This window comes from Lates calcarifer, linkage group LG1 (genome assembly GCF_001640805.2).
Source record: "Lates calcarifer isolate ASB-BC8 linkage group LG1, TLL_Latcal_v3, whole genome shotgun sequence".
Classification (NCBI taxonomy): Eukaryota; Metazoa; Chordata; class Actinopteri; family Centropomidae; genus Lates; species Lates calcarifer.
Window position 1 is genome coordinate 23,242,775 of NC_066833.1, and position 21,427 is coordinate 23,264,201.

Below are 21,427 nucleotides of genomic sequence, written 5' to 3' on the forward strand. Positions count from 1 at the left end.
CCTTCAAATACACTTGTAACAAAAACAAAAAACACACGGATTACCAGCGTATGAGACAAGATGTGCTTCCGAGCCTCCACCCTGCACTTACTTCCTGCTCTGGTGCTGTACTATATGTTTATACTGGATATAAATCACCTATGCAGAATCATCAAATGTAAACGCACAGAAATTAGATTTAGGATTTCCATTATCAAAGGTTCTTTTTTGTTTTTGGACTTGCAGGACTTCAGGACTTGCATGTGTCAGGTCACCAGATTCACAACTTCTTACAGTAAGACTATTCATATCTGCTTGATGACCAGCTATTTTCTAACATGTTTGCCAAATTAATTAAAGTGTCTACAACCAGGCTTAGGTCACATTCAGAGAGGCTGGCCTTATCTTAAAAAAGACCCTATAAACCCCCATAAATACAGCTGTTTATGACCCACAGTTATATTTTATTGTTCAGTGACTTTTAGTGATGTAGTAGTTATGACAGGAGCAAACAGGGAAATAAGGTGACGTATAAAGTTAGAAAAGAAAATATTTTCTACATGAACACAGGCAGGTTTACAGTACAGGGAACAGGATACTGACAGGAGGGAAGGGCTGGAAAGTTATGGCAACATAAACAAATAAGTTACAAGATTAGAGGTGGAGTTAATGGGGTAGTGAGGAGCAGGTGTGCAGGTGGGTGTAGAGATGAGGTGAACACTGAGGACATCTGGTGGACAGGTGGGGAATGAGGATGTCTGGAAAGATGAAGGGTCTGCAGGATCCTACAACAACTGTAGACTTTTCAAAGAGTGTATAATTTGTCAAGGTTGCCTGAAGACTTCAGACCAAAACACACCAAAAGTAGAGCTACCAAGGCTGAAGTGCCCATGGTTAAATGGCGTACGTGCAATGTTTGCTTCTATTGAATTTGGACTTAAGGTGCAATATTTAGCTTGAAGCTTGTCAGACTTATCTGGATTTAAATCAGTATAACCAAAGACCATTTCAGCATTTTCAAACCTCAGCAAGGTTTGGAGGAATATACAGGAAACAACAACTTGTTTCTAGAATCTCTTGGGGTAATGACTACCAAAAAGAAGGAAAAGACATCTTCAGTACGAGGTAGGAGAGGAGCAGTTTGCTTCAATGTCCTCCCAGAATCTTTTTCAAACAGCATCTATGAGAAAGCTTTTACACCTCTGTCACTGTATGACAAAACTTCAAGAGAAAATATTCAGCCTCCTCTCATTTTCCAAATTCCTGACTAAGTATGCCACCAAATTATAAAAACATTAACTTTGTTTTAGTCACCACAAGGGAACATTACAGAGAATACAAATAAAACATGTTTACTATTCAATATGAACATTTTGCAACTCTGCACATTTGTCTATTACAACATTTCTTTGTTAAGTTGTGAGAAAAGGCTGCATCAAAAGGCTCTCAAAATGTCTTTTTTTCTTGCACATTAATAGAATATCAACATAATATCTTGGAGATAAAGTTGTGGGGAGGCCCAGAATATAAAAATAATGTCAGTAATGAAGCTTTAACCTCATAAGAGCGTTGATTTTGTATGTATTAATTTAGGTATTTAGGATTAGTAGGACCTGATAAATCTAAAAACTAAACTCTAATGTCTTTGAACAGGAAGTTGTTTTTGGAAAAAAAAAAAAAAGATGCGTATAAGGACAATGGGTTTATTTTACTGTATAATAAAATAAAATCATCAGTGTGTAACAAAGAATAAAACTGTTCCTAAACTTGGCTTTGCAAAAACAAAATTGCAATTAATACAATACATCTAAAAGCCTTATGATTTGCTTAACATTTTATAACTACATTTTCCTTGCTCCATACTCCAAACTCGGAATGCCCATTTTGTCTGTCACACCTATTGGCCTGTGTGAATTTCTACTAACATATGACTAACAGGCTGCTTACAGCAGCACTCACTCTTTTTGTCTCATTGAAATAATGAATAAGCATCCAGAAAACTGAAAAAACTGTGCTCATTAGAGGAGAGAAACACACTATTGTACAACATGCCCTGGAAGTGTATCACACAAGAATAAAACAAATAAATAAATAAATAAATGTAGACAAGTTTTTGCCACATGCAAGAACTATTTGTCCAACTGTTTCTTCCAAAAACTTCCAAACCTATGTTGCCATACTTTTACATATTGCATTAACAATTGCATACTAAAACCCTATGTCCTCAAATAAGTATCAAGCGTTACTATTGCCAAAACTTCATGTTTCAAGTTTTGTTCCTCATACTTTTATCTTGATCTCGGCTGTAGAGTGTGTTGACAGATATTGCCACCATTTTGTTTTTACACTGTTGAAGGGCATTGTAATTTTTTCTAACACAAGATGGCACAGGTGCAACAAACCTAAAACGTAATGCCCCTGTGTGCGGATGTGGATGCAGGGTCACAAAAAGGTTGAGTATGTCAACACTGTTAATGTTAACCACATTAGCACTGACATTTTATATGACTATGACTTCACTGTGGTTGCTCCACTCTCCACCAAGTTTCAAGTTCATCCATGACTTCGACAGCGGCGGTGCTGATTAAAAGCCATGGGACCGTTTCACAGCCTGATGCAGCTTTTAAACAGCGGCACACAGCAGCAGTGTGAGACACAGTCAGGACTCAGAACAAGGTTAGTGAGCTGCAGGAGTATCGGACCGGTAATTACTGAGGCAGTTACACAAACACACACACACACACACAGGCATGTGACATCTGCAGGCAACTGGTGCCACAGCAGCTAGCAACTAATTGGATCATTGTCTGGAAAGGAGAGAGGAGGAGCGAGGGATGACGGAAGAAAAAAAAAAAGAGAGGAAAACTGGCAGGGGAAAAAAAACAAGAGATTAATGAGACCAACAGCTCTCAGAGGACTGAGGAGGCGAGGTGAAACTCGCCAGGGATAAGCACTGTAGATTCATCTGTTTTCAACCAATTATACAAAAACTAATTCTATATCATAACCATGTGCGTGTGATTTTTCATCATTCAGCCTGGTTTGGTCTCAGAGCAGCTATAAAATAAAATACAATGAGCTTCAGTGGCTCATAATGCAACTACACTCTTACTCAACAGATCCACTAAACAAAGGCTCTCAGTGAACCCAAAATAAGAGTGGCTGACTGCAGTGATGATCCACAGAAAATGATCTGATAATTCTGCAACTCGCTTTTTATCCTCTTTTAGTGCATTGTTTTCATTCACATATACTGTCTGGCAGCTGTTTTCAGCAGTCCAGATCTGACAAACCAGATATACAACTACCTGCTCAGGACAGAACATATGGTTTAAAAAAAAAAAAAGAAAAGAAAAAAAAAAGCCAGATATTTTTCTCAGGAGTTGACGGAGAGCTTCTCCTGTCTGGATTCTGGCAGTTAGACACAAGTCACTGTGGTAATTTAGTGAATGAACCAAAGTGAAGCAGCAAAAAGACAAAATAGGGTTTGAAAAGTGAGGACAAATAGGTTTGAAAGTGAGGGGACATGTTGCCGCGTTACCTTTGCATTTAGTCAATAGTCAACATTTAGTCATTAAAGAGCTTAATTAAAAAAATAAAAATAAAAATGAAGAAACCTTTTCTTGAATGGTTGACCTTTTCTTTTTGTCCCAACAGGCCACATGTGTCAATCTTTATTGTTGCTGAATAAAAAGGGACAAATTGGCGTGCGTTTGTGTGAGTGTGTGTGTGTGTGTGTGTTGTGTGTGAGAGTGTATTTTTACTGGAAGCTGTAGTCAGGGGAAGAATGACTCATATGGATAGTCTAGTGAGACAATGAGGGCCGCTGGAGGATATCGTTCTGTATGTGTGATCATGTTTGTGTGTGTGTGTGTGTGTGTGTGTGTGTGTGTGTGTGTGTGTGTTTTTTTACAGTGCTGATTGAGGGAATGTCACAGTGCAATGAGAAGGAACCAGGCCAACTGCCACCAGAGCGCTGGCGGTCAATTTGGACGGACTGTCGCAGCGGCTCGCCTCATGTCCACGTTGCTTCCTTCCCTCTGTTGCTCTCCAAGTGGTAACAGCACACTGTGTGAATAATCAGTGTGCGTGCGTGCGTGTGTGTGAGTGTATGTGTGTTCACTGGCCTATATTTGACATCAGTATAGCCTTATAGCCAGATGGTAATGATGCCCCACTGGCCTCCATGTGGAACAGAAACACTGACACGTTGTGAGCGCTGTGGATGTGAAGCAGCGATGAGCAGTGACAGGACCAAAGCTTCTGCTGTCACCGCTGGACACAGCAAGGACAGGCTGACAGCACGCGTGCACACACAGACACACACAAACATCACACACACATCACACACACATGAACTTAAGAATTTATCAGAGTTTTACTCTGAATGCTGAGGCTCCATTAAGTGCTATGTAAGGATTGCCTATCACTCCTAATCAAGTTTATAGGAAGCTAAAGGAAAGTTTCACACGTTTTCTTGCTCATACAGAAAGCTTTACTGGTCTCTGTAATTGTTCCACTAACACAATTTCAATTTTGTGATTTGGGGGAAAAACTCCACAGTCCTTGTTCAGTTCACTGTTCCAGAATCAGCATCTGGATGACTCCACTTCCCACTGTGGCAAACTGTGTGCAGCTTTGTATAAGAACCTATTGAACTGGCTTAGCGTTGAGTCCAAACAAACCTTGTCACTGCATTGAATTCAATGGTGTACAATGATGGGATAAACTGACTATATACTGTGGATGGGCAAACAGTTTATAATGACCAGTTGCTGTGTGTGACTGTCTATGGCCTTAGAGCAGCTTTAAAGGGGCATTACAACTGAAAACCCAAGGCCTTTATGAGTTAAGAAATATAACATCTGAACTTGTTGTGAGGAAGTGATGCAGTGAGTGACAGGAAGGGAGGAGGGGATGATGGGATGAGGAGAAGCTCACTAGAGTTCAGGAGGTTAAACATCAATAATCTAACCTCTGAAATGTGTTTATGACTATACAGTCATCTCACAGACTTCACTAAGTGTGGTGCTGTGTTGTGTTGGTGAGTCTTCTGTTGTTGCTATTGTGCTCTTTGTTCCATTTCTATCAGAGCAGATCCTCCAACAATGACCTGAGACCTTGACTCAGAAGAAAGTGATTGTGTATGCGTGTGAATAGTCTTTGTGTATGTGTGTGTGTGTGCGTTAGTTAAGATCTGCTCTTCTACAATGCTGCAGAATGGCACTAGCCATTTAATGTGCAATAACCCACCTGGACACTCAATAACCTCATCCACCGCCAGCCATATACAGTCCAGTATATTTATCTTAATGCCATATACAGTCCAGTTTATTCAGTATATTTATCTTAATTCATTCTATTCTATTTATATTTTGTGTCGTTTGCAAACTGTCCTGTGTGCTGCTTCTGTCTGTATTGCTGCTGGAAACTTAATTTCCCTGAGGGAGTCATCCCAAAGGGATCAATAAAGTCTCTCTAAGTCCAAGTCTAAGTCTAAGTCTAATGCATCAGGTGCAAAAACACACAAACACACACACACACACACACACACACACACACACACACACAGACAGAGAGAGAGAGACAGAGAGAGACTCAAACTCAGTTTCTAGACAGGTTATTAAATGCCAGTAGGTGCACTTCATTAACACTGTGAACCGTTACAGGTCAGAAAATGTTAACATGTTGATTTCTAAAAACCAAACAACTGTCCTCAGCCGTAACCTCTTCCTCTAATAATATCTGAGAAGGGTTTTGTGGCTATTTATCGATCTTTCAGGAACTTAAAGAGGCTGGACAGGGACAGTCTTACTGTTCGCCTTTAAAGGCTCACTCACTGCATCTCCTTCCTGCTACGAGGGGAAACAGGCCCTTCAGTAGCTCTGTTGTTTTATTCTTTCCATAACTGTTTCATGTGTGATGATTACACACCGACAGAAATGACACAGGCTTTTAGCTGCACGGACAGGAGGAAACCGTGATGCTCTTTCAGGTCTCTCATCAAAGTCAAGAATGCCATTACCTAACCCTACATCTGAGGAGAGTCCACAGCTTCTTGATTAAAGGAAAATTACCTGGGTCTGATTTTGTTGGTTTAGTCAGTATTCCTTTGGTTTACGATGCTCACTAACTCCTGTGGATGCAACGCAGCAGAATCCAGTAGAATAAGTAACACAAGTTGTGAATCAGACACTTCTGAAAGAAACCCTGACCTCAGGCCTGTTTCTTAGGTATTATTGCCTTCAGGGCTCGACCAGCTGGGAAGTACCCATCAAGGAGGAGGTTAATAAAGTTTTATTAATTTATCTAATGTTTCTCCATCTTTACATTTAAATGTCCATCATACTGTGCCGGTTGGGTCTATCTATCTATAACCAGCTGATACTGCTGTACCATCGTTGTGAAACTAAAGGTCTTTGAGTTAAAAAGACATCTCTCATCCATCTAAGGTTCTGCTTTTCACACCATACAAAGCACCACAGGACTTTACAGAAGACACTTTGCCTGAACGTTTTCCTGGATATAACTATGTAATTTAGTACAAGGGAAAACAGAAATGTCCTTGAAAGAAAAACTCCACTTGAACCCCCGGAAAATATTAATTCATTATGTTTGCCTGAAGACAAATTTCACATTTCTGCGTGTTCAAGCTGACTTGCTGTGCACTGATTAAAAGACTGTTGAGGTTACGCTAAAAATTAATTGGAAATAATTTTAATTTTAAATGTACCAATTAAACTGTGTCTCCATTTTCCCTGTAGAGTTAGTACCAAATTATGGACCGATAAAATAAACACCACAGAACACACAGCGAGAGAAGACACTATACCAAAACATAGTATAGGATCATATATAAAAACACTTTGGAAAATCATGGGACATTGATGACACCAAGGGCACTAACAATATTTTAAGAAACTATAAAAAATATAGCACAAGACACTACATAAATACTAAAAGAAAGATAAGTGTGGCAGTGTACAGTGAGCTAAAAACGATCTGGTGAATCAGACGTCGAAAAGGTTAAAAATACTGCGGTGCACAGTATTTTAGCTGAGTAAAAGAGGGTGTGCAGCGTCATTGGTTGCATCCATGCTACAACATTATGAGTGTGATTGTTCCACTGTAGCGTGTGTGGCTCAGGATCACTGTACAGAACACTTAACACTTCAAATCCAGAGGAAACCAAGGAATAAGAGACCATTCGCACGACAGCAGAGAGGAGGAAGGAGGACGGGTTCATTCTGGTAAACACTGTCTGAACTGTTGTGCAGTGAGACGAAAGAGGAGAGAAATAGAGGCTGCTGCCAGAGATAATGTCTCTGTCTGTCTCTCTCACTCTCTCGCTCTCTCTCCCTCAATCTGTGCATGCACTGAATAATTTAAAGCTTTACAGTACAGCCAGCGATAAAGTCAACCAAACGACAGAAGCTAAGGCTGAGACAGAAGGAGACGATGGTAGAAACATCACTGCTGGATATTTGACTCTGTGTGATAAGTAGAACATGCAGCGCTCATCGTCTGCACAAAGAAAACCATTTCCTAGATTACTGTTGCAGATAAAACTGTAATGTTACCTGATTACACCTCTATTCTATGCTGTCATTTGGGCATGCTGATGCTTTAGCTTGTTTGTTTGAGCTGTGTGTCTACATGTGTGTGTTTCCTCCTGTGAAACTTGGCAGAGATATTTCCTATAGAACATTAAAATAATGCAAAGCGTATGTGACACTAACACCTTCACTGCCTGTTGTGCTCTTTACATTTTAATGCAAGTACACTTTAAAAAGGCTAATAACAATAATCAGTGGGGAAAAATGTTTAATATTGGACAGTAATCATATTTCTCCTACATCTCCTCAGGTATAAATCAAAAATAAAATATTAGAGTTTTTAGGGAAATTCAAAGTTCAAGGAAAAGTCCGAAATGGATCACATACTCACAATTCTTCTACAACAGAGGCAAGATTCTCATTTCATTGTTGTATTTGCCTTTAATTCTTATTTTTGGAATGTTGTGACCTTTTCTGGAAATTGCAACTTTATTCTCATAACACTACAGCTAAAAATATTGCTCCACCATTCATTTTATACCAAGGGTGGCTTATTATAATTATATTAAAAACAGGTGGTTGGATAGCTTTGGAAAGCCCACTCCCCTCTCCCCGCACCAACAAACAATTTGACACTCACACCCTCTGCAGGCCTGAACCTCTCTCTCTAGCTCTCTGTTTTTATTTGTTAGAAATCCATTTGTGTCATGTGACAGCCAGCGACACGATCCTATGAACTCATTCTGAGATACAGGTTTTGGTGGGATTATTTGGACATGATTTGTAAATGTATCTATCCAATAACACTCCACCACAGAGGTCCTTTCACTAACAAAATTCTTTGGCACACACATGAAGAACTCTCACACAAAATCTATATGACAGAATGCAGCTGCCTAAAGCTCCTAAACATTACTTCCACTGTGCTTTAGAAATCAGTTTTCCTGGTTATTTAAGTCCATATGCATGCACTGTGTGTTCGTGAGGGAGAGAGAGAGAGAGAGAGAGAGAGACAGCCAGTGAAGTGAAGTGAGGAGGAAGCAGAGACTGACAGGGAGACAGAGATTAGCGGTGATAGCAGGCTAATGTGTGTTTGACCTCCTGAGTGGCTGTAAGCAGAAGATAAGCTAAAGACTTGATTGTCTGTGGACCTCTGCAGACACTCGCTGTAATTAGTTCATCTATCTGAACATGTAAAGACACAAGTTACGCAGACCACTTCTCTCTGGCCCAGTGAACCCCAGGAGTCCAGACTCCTGACCTTTGACCTCTGCAGACTAAGCCTCTGGTGTCTCAGAGAAGGACTTTTGACTTTTCCTCCCTCAATTAACACCACTATACATTCAAGCTGCCATGCAGTTTAAACAGAACAAAACAGTGTTTTGGGTAAAACATAGAACTGCATTAGCATTACTGGTGAAAAAAAAAAAAAAAAAAAAACTCTGCTCAGGAGAAAACACTGACTCAATCTCAAAGCTGGTGTTTGAAACTCAGGAAGACAGAGTCACAACTAATCAGGGTTCCCACCTCCAGAATCTGGCAGGAGCTGTATTGAGTTTGGCAGCCTGAAACGACCCAGCACAACAGGAAACCAACAGCAGAGAAGCACACCTGTCCAAGAGCAACACAGTGGGAGCTCATGGTTCTTTTATTCATCACCAACACTTCACAAGGGCAGCAAAACAAACTCCACCGCAGGCTGCTTCACAAAAAGGAATAATATGTTCATTAATAGTTAATAAACCGCCCAGTAAAGACCAAGAATGTCCGTATCAAACTCACCCCCCGACCTTCTGGCTGCAGAGCATCTGGTTAAAAGACACTGCCTGTCCAATTGTTTTGTTTGTTAACTTTCGCACAGCAGCTTTTTACTGATTCTGCATCAGGTATCTGCAGCCATTCTATTCTCAAATACTGACACATGACGTGGACAAAGGTTTACGGGGGTTACGATGAAGTTTCAGACCCAGCATCACAGTCACAGTAGCTATAGAGATAGGATGAGAGAGGGTGAAGACAACATGAAGAGAGACTCAGTTATCCTCTCCTTTTCAGTACACACAGAGTATTTACCAAAACATGTAATAAAAGTTGGACCTCCACAGTAACTATGGGAATATAATTTACGGACATAGGCTGAGATCTACCTCAGGCATCCACAGCAGAACTGCTGTTAACCACCTGCATCAAACATAAACTTAGCTATGACACTGGAGCCTTTTTATTGACCATTAGCTGCTGTGACTACAGGCAACGTCTCAAAGTCCTGCCCAAATTCTGGACAAATCCTGGTTTCTAACTTGCTTACTTTGATTTGATATCTTCTTAAAACTCTGAGTCAGATGGCAAAAAAGTAAAAAAGTCAAGTCCCAAACATCTTCAATAAAAACAGCAACACAACAGTGTCTTAGTCCTCAAAGTAACGAATAACTTAAGTTGAAGTATAAAGTAGCAGGGAATGGAAATACTCAAGTTATGTACAAGTACTTCAAAATTGTCCTTAAGCACACTAGTTGAGAAAAAGCACTTCCACCACTGATTTTCCTGACGGTTCCTGAAGCTGGTTTCTCTATGAGCAAATCCCACATTGTTCACTTACACAACCACTGATTTTTTTCTTGTTGTGACTCTAACTTTGAAACAAGGAAGCTGCTAAGCTTTACTGACTAAAATAATATTCAGGGAGACAAGCAGGTAGACGGTTAGAAAAACATCCCTTGTGTCTCATGGAACATGCTTACACCTAAATCAGTATTCTCACAAAGAGGACTTTTCTTACCTTTTGGAGCAGATCATCCTCATGCAGTTAGCTGAGTTCTTATAGGAGACAATCCCAAAATTGTTTGTTGTAGTCACACAGGGGAAGACAGTAGATAGTTAATTTGGCTTTTTAGTGTGTTAACATTATTCCTGTTTGTTAAACTGCTTCACCTGTTTATGTGTAAATCAACAATTGCTTGGGAAAAAGCAATGTGCATTCAGTAGAGCACTTTCCAAAGGTTAAAACATTTTGAAGTTGTCCACCTGACTTCAGTGAGCCAATAAGGAATGGAAGTCCAACTTCTGAGGTGTGTCTAGGGAGTGGCCATGTGTAGCCAGGCTTACACTTGATCTGATTGGCTGCCTTCAAATCCAGACTCATGAATTACACCTGGCTGGGTTAGAGTTGTGACCATCTGATGAAATTGACAGATCTGCAATTAACATTACTGTTATTTTTTTTTTTAAATATATCATTCCATCACCTTTCCTACACATAAACCATGTGTTTTAGTTAAGCATACCTAAACCATACTTCACCATAACCAATATTAACCAATAACCAAGATCTGTTATCCAGGATCAGATGTTATTATTAATACATTTCAGAAAAGTGTCAGTGTGTAGCTCACTGGATAAAAGAAGACTTATTTGCATTAAATTTTGCTGTTGTCACATTTTTTTCTTTTCAGTCAACGAGTCATTTTAGAGCTGCAGTTGTGATATTTTTCCTCTGTTAGTACAAAACAGCATTATATATAGGCAGTAGTGGACAGTGTGGCCTAAGAGTCACTTGCATGAGCTGACATGGGCCATCTGGGAGATAACTATAGAATAAGCTATGGGGCAGTTCACCACATTTTTGTTTATTTCTGCTGTTAAGGAAAGCTGATGGTTGCTGTTTTTGTAAACACTTACCAACACTACACCGACTAATGCTGCTGAATAAGATTATAAACAGCTCACTTGCCTTCCTTCTCCACCTCTGACAAGAAGTGAATAAGCTTGCAAAACTTCAAAATGCCCACACTAATCAGCATTGTGATTTCCCATTTTCTGGCCAGCACAGCCCACTGCTGAGAAATGATAAAAATCCTCTGCGCTGGCTTTGCTGAAATGTCTTCATCTGGCATCATAAGGGCTTGCTCTGTAAGCAAAGAAAACATAAGCATATGTGGAAATGCAAAGTCTGTATTTACAGAAATGCCAGAAGACCAGTGAGGGTGATTTAAACGAATATTAAGTCTGTCCTTCCAGAAAAATACAATCACAATTTGGACCCTTTTAATTAGTTAATTAGCCATTTCTCTGTTAGAGGACAAACTTACAGAAGATATGCTGTATATGAGCTCCTTTTCTTCTACTTAATTGATCCCCAATTAGCCATTAATTATTTGATTACCTCATTTAGCCTGCATGTCTCAGTTTGTATGTCAGCTCAGTCAGTGACAAGTTAGCTTTAATTAAAGACCAGGACAGTCTCAGCAGCCGTGAAGAAGCCATTTACAGGCAGGGGAGAGCCATAGATATTCATGAGATTGTTTTAATTTGTAATAAAGACTTAAATTACCAGCAGTGTTGAGATTATGAACCGTTTTGTTGCAGTTATGTGTTGGTGGTTCTCTTGCACGTCTGTGCTCTTGCCAGCGGCCGGACAGGGTGTGTCCATCTGCCTTAAATGGCCATTACAGAGGAAAAATACGCCACCGTGTTACTGATTATTAAAATCATCTGGGTGGTGTCATTTTCTGGAAGGTTATATTCAGAGCCCGCCTTGTTTAAAGTGAAGGGATGCAAGTGGGATGTTGATACCCATTTGCATGATACCCAAATGCTGCTATTTAGCAGGACAGACTCATATTTTTAGATTAATACAACATATCATATGTAGGAAAACACAGAACAGAACCCATAGCCCTCCTAGCCTAGCTTTTGATGTGAGCTCAGACACTGCCTGCTGAGAAAAAGCTTTTCCAAATAACAGAACAAACAACTAAAGAGCCATGACCAGATTCTACCATTTATTACACATATTACATTCTTAAATAAAAATGCTCCACTTAACAGTTCTTGCATAGATATCTTACAATACCAATTTAGAAAAGAATTATGAAACAGACCAGTAACAAAAATAAATTTTCTTCTTCCTTAATAAAGAACATTACCATACTAACATCATATAATACAAATAATATTTTAAACACTTTGTACAGCAAAAAATTGTAAGAGAACTTAAAATAAGAAAAAAAAAAAAAAAACTCAACAGATGTGACAGTGACAGAGGAGAGGAAGGCGGGTGAGAGTGATGGTTTATGGACTGAAGGTTGATATGAAAAGGTATCAGGGTTACAGAGCCTTTGTAGGACACAAGTGAGACCATGACCATGACCTGTCAGGACCATGTTTTCTACATGTCCATTCATCCCAGAAAACATACAGCTGTGTGGTTTCAGTTGACTATGGACACACAGTAGATATAATGGTGCTAAATTACCAGCTTCCACTACATGACGACACTGGATCAGTAACTTCACTTAATATGAAGAATGAGGATTGGCACCAAAAGCCTTTCCGTGTCTCCACCAGGTTTCTGTCACAGTAAGTGTGGATCCTGATGCTTAAAATGTCTTTTTCTGTCCAATCTGGGTCGTTATTTTGTCTTATTTATCATTCCTGTTGATTACGGTAATATGTTCTGCATCACCATCCCCAAACCCCACCTCTAAGAGCTAAGCTAAACTTATATCGAAAACCTCAATTTTAACCAAAATGTACAAAAACTTTTGTTTGGCACTTTAAAGATTTAAGATTTAAAGTTGTCTTGATCTCTGAAAAGCAGTCAGTGAGCAGCAACATGTTGTCTTAATCAATAAGAATGATAGACAGAAGGATCAAAATAAGACCCACATTGTAAGGAAAAAAAAACCTCACGGTATAAAAGAACTTTTTGACCTGCTGAGAGGTAACTGTTTCCATAAATGAGTCTCCATAAAACAAAAATTAATCTTTCTATCTGTCTGTAGGTGTAGGTGGACATTAAATTGTAGCTCTCAGTAAACTGACTGCAAATGTTTACAGTGTGGAGAAGATCCCAGAACCAAGATTAGTGATGTGAGAAAAATAATTGTGTAGCGTGGTGGGCAGATGATTACTTTACAACACATCTATTTAGTATAGCTTGTTTTGTTGCACAGGAACCAGGACAGTTTAATCACTATATCAAATAATGCCAGATCCCACCAGTAATAGGTTTAACTTTGTAAACCTATTACTGGAGATCAAGAGATTATTAGGGATTGATATGATGCTGTATGACAGAGACATGAGTTTTGTACCACAGACAATCAGACATTTTTGGTACCAATCCTCTTTTCATATAAAGAGATTAAAGGTTGTTCTTTAACTAAAAGAACTAAACAAGAAAGCATCAGGCATCAGAACTGAGTAGATAAACTGGCCAGAGATGGAAAAGCACCGACAAGGATGGGTTGACTGAAGTTAAGCAAACTGAAGACGTTTGGCCGGCAAGGTGGAAAAGTTATTGCAGTCTCACCAAAGAACTGCTTGGAGCGCCCAAGCTGCATAGCTCTTGAGAATACTGTATCTAAAGACTATCAGCATGTTGGGCCCCAGAGGGCTCTGATGGTTGTGGTTTCGGTGGAGAGGGTACGGTGTGGGTGAGGTGAAACATACAGACACAAGGAGAGGGGTAAAGACCTGTGAATCTCTTATATACTGACACATCAAGCATGGACAAACACAGTAGTTACAGACAGACACTCCGGGATGCCACTGATACCAAGAAAGTTCAACCAAGTCACAACGTGACTGAGTGTAAAGTACAATATATTCCCCCAGAATAATGAGTGATGAAACAAGGCATTTCACTGGAAGGTTAAGTAGATATGTCGGTCTGATGGCAAGTGGACCTATAGTAAATGGTTCTTGGTGGCAAAGTGCATCCTGGACGTGTAACAAATGTTAAGTGGATATTTGACAGAGTGCTCCAACAGACTATGCTAGCAGTGCGCGCACATGGAGAGTGCAATAGCTAAGTATGATCATGTAGTGCAATGTTTGCGAGAACTAAAGCAGATCTATAGAAATGCTGAAATGTCTGAGACAGTGCTGTCGCCACATACGGTTAATTTCACACAGAGCGGTCTGTATGCAAGATCTCACGCTATTTACAAAAGCTGCCAGAAGTAACAATCCTTCTTCAGGGTGATAGGGTGGAAAACTCTGGAAACTGAAGTGTGGTTCCTCAAAGGACTATGTCCAAATAACAGGGAGGTCTAAAGGCTGTTTTCACACTGGGTCTGTTGGTTTCAATCCAAAGCAGTGCTGGTCAGTTTTCACACTGGTTTACTGGTCATGGGGTCCATTTCACACAAATCATTTCACAAATCATAGTCAACTGCAAACTGCAGATACATTTTCTACAGTGTTAATGAATGAGTTGCTAGTATGGCACGTTTTGATGAGTGAAACTTCAAATTAATGTGAATTATCTCATGTTAGTGAAAAAAGCCCTCAACTGCTGGCATTTTTCTGTAACGCTTATTTGTCCTGTGCCATCAAGTTGATGCTGTTGCATGTTAATGCTCATACATCTGATTTCTTGCTAACGTTGCAAGAATGGCAGTAATAATGTTATCATGACATGCACACAAGTTTTGTGTTGTGGGGTATGAATTGATTTCAGATATACTTGTGCACGGTTTCTTCTTATGCACCTTTTGGAAAGTTTGGAAAAATTGCTCATACTACCAAGTTTTCAGGGGAACCGTTCCCACATCTGGACAATCCTGCCAGTGTGAAAACACCTTTAGTTAGTCCCAAAGGGTACAGTTTCCTCTTGATGTGCTCTAAACTCTGACCCTTTCATGTATGGCAATGGGAAACTTGCTTTAAGTTGGTGATGTTGAACATTGGTTCAGTCCAGTCCACCTTCCACTCTGATATATGAGACTTGACGGTGCTATTTGCAGTGTGCTAAGAAGCTAACTTAAACTAAAGCTACTTCACTCCTGCTTAAGCTGCTAGCGCCACTATACCGGGCACCCTATAAGACCATGAGAACATTATTTTACATTTGTGAACAATGAGTTCGGCTCCAGCTGACAGTGGACAAGAGACTAAGAATGATACGAAGCATGAAGAGTCGGAGCGTACCGGTAATTAAGATTTAATGGGACAAGCATGTAAGGAAAACAATCCCTCTCCTTCCACCTTCCATCCATCACTAATTTTCTGCATCTCTGCCTCTCGGCTCGTTCCTCTACATCTACTACATTCACAGCAGTTAACTTGCAAATATGCAAATCTTTGGGCAAAATGTGTAAAGTGTGCATTCAGCATTCCTGCAGCCGATAGTGCATGGACAACTGCTGTGGACAGAGAGGGAGAGATGGGGTGAGGATGGAGGGATGGAGGGAAACAAGAATGGCACTTAAACTGGGAAGGAAGAGGGAGGGTTGGGGGACATAGAGTGGAATAAATATCTGATGGGACTTTGCAGATAAATGGTAATTTATTTTATCTGTAATACATGAGAGAAAATACAGGGGCCGATTTAAGGGTTTGGATGTTTATATGGGTAAATGATGTTTAAAATTTTCTTTCATCAGAGGTTAGTCTGTTTGACAAACATCTCACTGTCTCCTGGCATTTCTCTGTGCTAATGGGTACGGACCGCTGGAGCTAGTCCGGCTCAAGGTCCCTTTTGTTTTTTCTTTCCCAGACCACTCAGTTTCCCCATGACCCAGAGCTATCTCATTAGCTGAACTGCAAGTAGAGAAGAGGACCCGGGAGTGCTAATGCTAATCAGAGCTGTGGGACGGCAGCTAGCTGGCCTGGAGGAGCCTGAGAGATGACGGGAGACCCGGAGCGACACTGTGACAGAAAACCTGCTTCAACTGGCTGAGAGACATGAAGGGAACTAAATGTGAATTCGTATCAGAAGTGACTTTGAGATCTGCCACATGTCAGAAGGAATTTTAATTAAAGAGAATAGAAACTATGAGGTGTCTTTGCTGCCAGCACAATGGTTTTAACTGAGCATTTTAAAATTTCTGCTCTAAAGTGGGAAACGGTATCCTATGATTACATTGGTTGGGGCACAACTGTTGAGAATGTTATCACAAAAAAACAACAGAAATGTGCTCAAAATGATGCGTTTCCTTTAGAGTGTACTTAAGGCTCATCTTATTCACTGTTTATCAATTTTCACCCAAATATTTGTTCATGTTTAAAAGGAGCAGATCAATCCAACTTCAATTTTAAGTCACCATTCATGTAAAAGTTTGCTTCCAGCTGCAAGAAGGCTCTGATCCCCTCAGCTTTCTGTAAATTAGATCCTCTTTGGGGATTAGCAGCTTAGAAAATGCGTCCTGTAATACAAAGTGACAATTGAGGACAAAATGCAAATGAGCTGCTGATTTTGCGTCTGACTTCATTTATGTATAAAATGATTAAACGGTCAGTCTTTGTGCTGTAAATGGTCTCTTTAAGATCCAATCTGGAAACTTGTATTATCATTATTATTTCACCGGTTTTTTAATAATCAGAACAAATTCTGAGATTTTGAGGAAGGAGGAAAAGAAACAAAATAAAATGAGCCATTAGTGTCCTTAAGAAAACTGTGATTTCAATTAATCTGTTAGGGAAGAGTCTGACTTTAATATGAAGTGCAAGTTTGCATCTCTTTGACTTAAGTCATCGAGCCCCATGACTTGTATGAATGTGTGAACAAATGAAGGGTCAGAACGAAAACCTAATAAAAACATTGTAAGCCATTGCTTTGATTAAAAGCATTTTCCAAATGTATCAACCAACATTTCTCCCACATGGTTGCACACATGTTCAGCAGTTAAAAATCTGTTAAACCAACCACTTTGCTGAATCACTGCCTGCCTCACAGTATGCCTAATGGGACAGATACACACACACACACACACACACACACACACACACACACACACACACACACACACACACACACACATTCATGCCATCAAAAGCCTCACAAAAGTGCTACGATCCCCATCCCTCTATGATTGTACGTCCTATATAGGAGGGCTCCCTCTACATCCCTTTGCATGTCTCAACATTTTGGCATGACTTTGCATCTACCAAGCTGAAGAAAACAACCATCAATACAGCTTTTGTAACAAAAACCAGTAACAATGAAATGAAATCAAAAGTGAAACACTGGATTTGTCTCAAACGTGGGCTGCTTTACGTCATATTTAGCAGAAAGAGAGAGTTAGTAGAGAAAGCTGCCGCTGGATACAGAGGCCTCATATGGAGGCGGTCTCCCGCTGATCTCTCCTGACTGGGGAGACTCTGCCCGTGGCTGAAGGGCAGTTCCACGCTGGAGGTTTTTGGTATCGATTGTTCGAAGCTGCACCATAAACCCCCCCTGAAGGGGAATGTTTTCACTGTTTCACCTAATGAAGGCTGGCAAGGCCAACTGGCACGATGACTGGGCATGATGGGATATGAAATCTCCTGCCAGCTTCAGGAACCCTGCACCCCTAACCCAGCTGCACCAGTCAGCAGCAGCGCGTATTAGACTGTTTGCATGTGCTACGGGGCATATAGGTGGTGGTGGGCGGATGGACCAGCGGTGTCAGTGTTGGCGTTGATGTTGGCGGTATCAGTAATGCCCTGATTGCAAGGTGATTTTATTTTTTTCTGCAACCGTCGAGCAGAGGAAGCAGGCGGTGTGAAAATACGCTCGCACCAGTTTCCACCTCTCATGTATTATTTTTTACATTCGAGATTTTAATATTAATGATTACATTCAAGTCACAGAAATGAGCCATTATTTCCACCAAATGTTAAGTATAACTTTGAAAACCTGTTGGTTTTTGAAGACGTAATTCTCTGAGGGTTTGTGTTGGTTGTTGGCTACATTATTAGCCGGGAAGCTAACCACTCACAGGCCTTAGGAATCAAAATATATTTATTTACTTGTTTATTTTAGTTTGCTAAAATTAAAGCTCTGCACAAACGTCTGCTATCATGAGTGAATTCTCCTCTTTGACACTTCTGTTAAAATGAACTGAATTCAAATGCAAATACCACCATCATAAATGCTGGTGTAACGGGACCAAAAGACTCCACCCTGCAATAACTAACATATGTTATTATATCTTATTACTTATGTACAGTGAGTTAAAATCTTTAACCTGGGTCTTTACTGAGGCTCATGCAAATCATTTTCAGTTGTATTGGCCTGTGAGTGGCCTATGTTGCAGATGCCAACAAAAAAAGGTTTGCGATCCCAGTGACAGTTTGCTGACAAACTGATTTCCAGGTTATATCGCTGTTAGCCAGTTTAGTAATTTTTCCAAGATCTTCCTATTGATTGACTGGAGAGTGGATGTAATAATTCAGATTTTTTTTTTTTGTCTGAGGTGATGGATTCAACTTCATGACTTTCAAATTCACTGTACATGAGGCAGGATAGAAGGGTCTCTGAGGGTTATTCACGTTCTCTTTGTTTTTGCTGAAAACACTGGCTCATACGCTCAGCTGTAACCAACAACGTAACCAGAGTCTCAGAAGTAAAAAAAAAAAACAAAACAAAACAAAAAAAAAACGCTGATTAAATGAGAGGCACAAACTGGAGCGAGGGATATGTGGGTGATTGTTGGAATTGAGAACAAGCTGATTTCTCACTTCAGAGGATTTGGACTCGTTTGTTACCTCCAGCTGAGAGCTAAGATACTCTTCTACTAAACAACAGTTGCTAAATTCCTACTGTGAAAAAAGATTTGGGAGCAGAACATATAATTCCAGGAAGAGTGTGCATGTGTGTGTTCATGAGCTGGTGTGTGTGTGTGTGTGTGTGTGTGTGTGTGTGTGTGTGTGTTTGCAATAAAGCCTGCCATGCAGTGTTTTGTTTTCCAACTCTGTTCATTAGTTTAATAATTATTTTCCTAAATCTTATTAGTCTTATCTCAAGAAGAGCCGTGAGCAAAGAAACTGCAGTGTAAGTGTGTGTGTTTGTTGTTTGTTCTGTACGTAATGTGTAGAGCGAGACAGCATTGTTTTTGTTGTGTATTTTTTCCAAGTCTTTTTATGATTTTTTTTCTTTGTGTTTCTTTTTTTTCCATATTTTTCCGCTGTAGAAAAAAAAGCACAGATAACATTGAAAAAAAGTCAGTGCAGTCAATGGATACGAAAACAGGCAAATTTGACCGGGCCGGTGTGACCGTGTCTGTTCGGCACCACCACACAGAGGTTGGTTGGCGTCTTTAGTCCCACGTGTAAAACCAAAAAGCAGCTCTTCATCATCTTTCCTCGCCGTGCAGTGCTGCCAGGGAGACGAGATCTGTGAGAGTCTGTGAAAGAGCTCCAGGATGATTTTCAGAATCAACAAAAAGCCGAAAACAAAACACAAAAAACAAACAAACAACAAAAACCAAACAGGTTTCCAGTTTTTCGCGAGTCCTCCGTCTGACTCTGGTGGTGTGAGAGTCCACGGAGGGTCATGCCTGGGTTTCTGATTTTCAGCTGGACTGAATCACCGACCAGAAAGAGCAGCACAAAAAACCGAAGACCTCTCTGCTCTCTTCTTTTATTTTTGTCCACAAAAAAAATCCCAAATCCGTTTTTCTGAGAGTTGGTGCGATTCTGTTTTTTGTTCATCCTCTGGTTGCTTACTGACCGCAGAAACAGAGTCAGTGCACATGGGGATTAAAAGACCAACAACGCTCTCCTTCTCATCCCACACATTCTGTTGAAGTCATCTTAGATTTTCAGTTTTTTTTTTCTCAAACACAATTCAGTGAGTTTTAAGACATTTTCTCCAAGAGAGAAAAGAACAAAGTGTCATTCTTTGTAATAACAACAAGAAGAATTATTGTCCTCTAAGTAGAAAAAAAGAGAAAGTGTCGCTGCGCATTTCTGTCAGATGGCCTGTGGAGGCGGCAGGCGTCTCGGTGAAGGTGAGAGATGCAAACACCCACTGAAGGAGAGCCTGAGAGCTGCAGCAGCACCCGCTGACCGAGGTCCCATGGGTGCACCAAAACACCCAGCGTCTGAGCCCTGGGTTCGATTGTCAGCCATGCTATAAGTCGATCTGTACAGTCTCTCTCCTGCAGATTTTGGCATTGTTGTTTTCTTCACATAGATTACTGGAGCTGACTGCGGCAGGTGATGGTTTCTTATGTTCCGTTTATGAAAAACATTTAAAAAAAACAAAGAAAAGTAGTTGAGTATTTGATTTCAGAAGCCGGCAAAGCACTAACAACTGACTATACGGATATTTAAAGTTCTCCCACTGAACCATCTCCTCACCCAAAGTGACTTTATGGTTTAAACACACTGAATACAGAGAAAGAAAAGAGGTGGCGTAATGTTTCAGCAAGCGAGTTAAGTATATGTTGGTTTGGCAGTGTCCAAGCCCCCAGAGCTACGTGAGAGCAGCTGGGGGTCACCGGGATGATGCATTCAAAGACAGGTGTGTGGATATTTTTTTTAACTATTGCAAGTGTGTGAGTGTGTAATTTCAAAGAAAAACAACAATCTAGCTACTCCTCGTTTTCCTCCAATCCCCGTCTTAGGCCCTCCTGTCGAGGCCCACTCAGATGGATGCGCTGCCCTGCAGGCGTCATGGCCGCCGACTGCTTTTTGGACGGGGTAAACGAGGCGGGCGGTTGGTAGCTCGACTGCCCATCCCTCTCTCCTCCTATCTCTCCTCCTCCTCCTCTTCCTCCTCTTGCTTCTTCTCCTCTCCTACTCCTCTTCTGTTCGCCCTCAGATGTGCCTCTTCATGTGCAGGGCCAGGTGGTCTGACCGAGAGAAACACCTGCAGAGAGAAACAGAGAAACCGTGTCAGGAATATTCATCTAACATCCCAAATGTGCATGGTATATGTAGGCAAAATACAGGAAATGACAAATGTAAAGACAAAACTGTATCACAGTGTGAAAACTGAATCACAGCAGCAGAGAAGAAAAACAACATCACATACCACTGACAATGTAAAGATGTGTGCCAAAGCGCAATTAATCCCATTTTATTACAGATTTGCACAAAATAACCGTAATGTGTCAGGTTGGCAAGTGTTGCAGCACAGTGCCACAAGCTCTGTATCTTAGCTGTGAGTGAGCCACACT

General features: G+C 40.5%; 1 protein-coding gene across 2 annotated transcripts in view; it reads right to left on the reverse strand.

Moving 5' to 3' along the window:
- Positions 1–12,303: 12,303 nt before the first annotated feature.
- Positions 12,304–21,427, reverse strand: part of klf7b (Kruppel-like factor 7b) — a 60,350-nt gene continuing 51,226 nt past the window's right edge. The window contains exons 4-5 of one of the 2 annotated variants that reach the window (XR_001963877.2): positions 20,844–21,117; positions 12,304–20,472 (exon numbers count right to left, since the gene is read on the reverse strand). Coding sequence is in view for 1 of the 2 variants with exons in the window: in XM_018702722.2 (XP_018558238.1) it covers positions 21,066–21,117 (52 nt within the window). In the remaining variant the exon portion in view is untranslated. Of the gene's footprint in view, positions 21,118–21,427 lie in introns of both variants that reach the window. The other variant, XM_018702722.2, reaches the window with a different exon arrangement.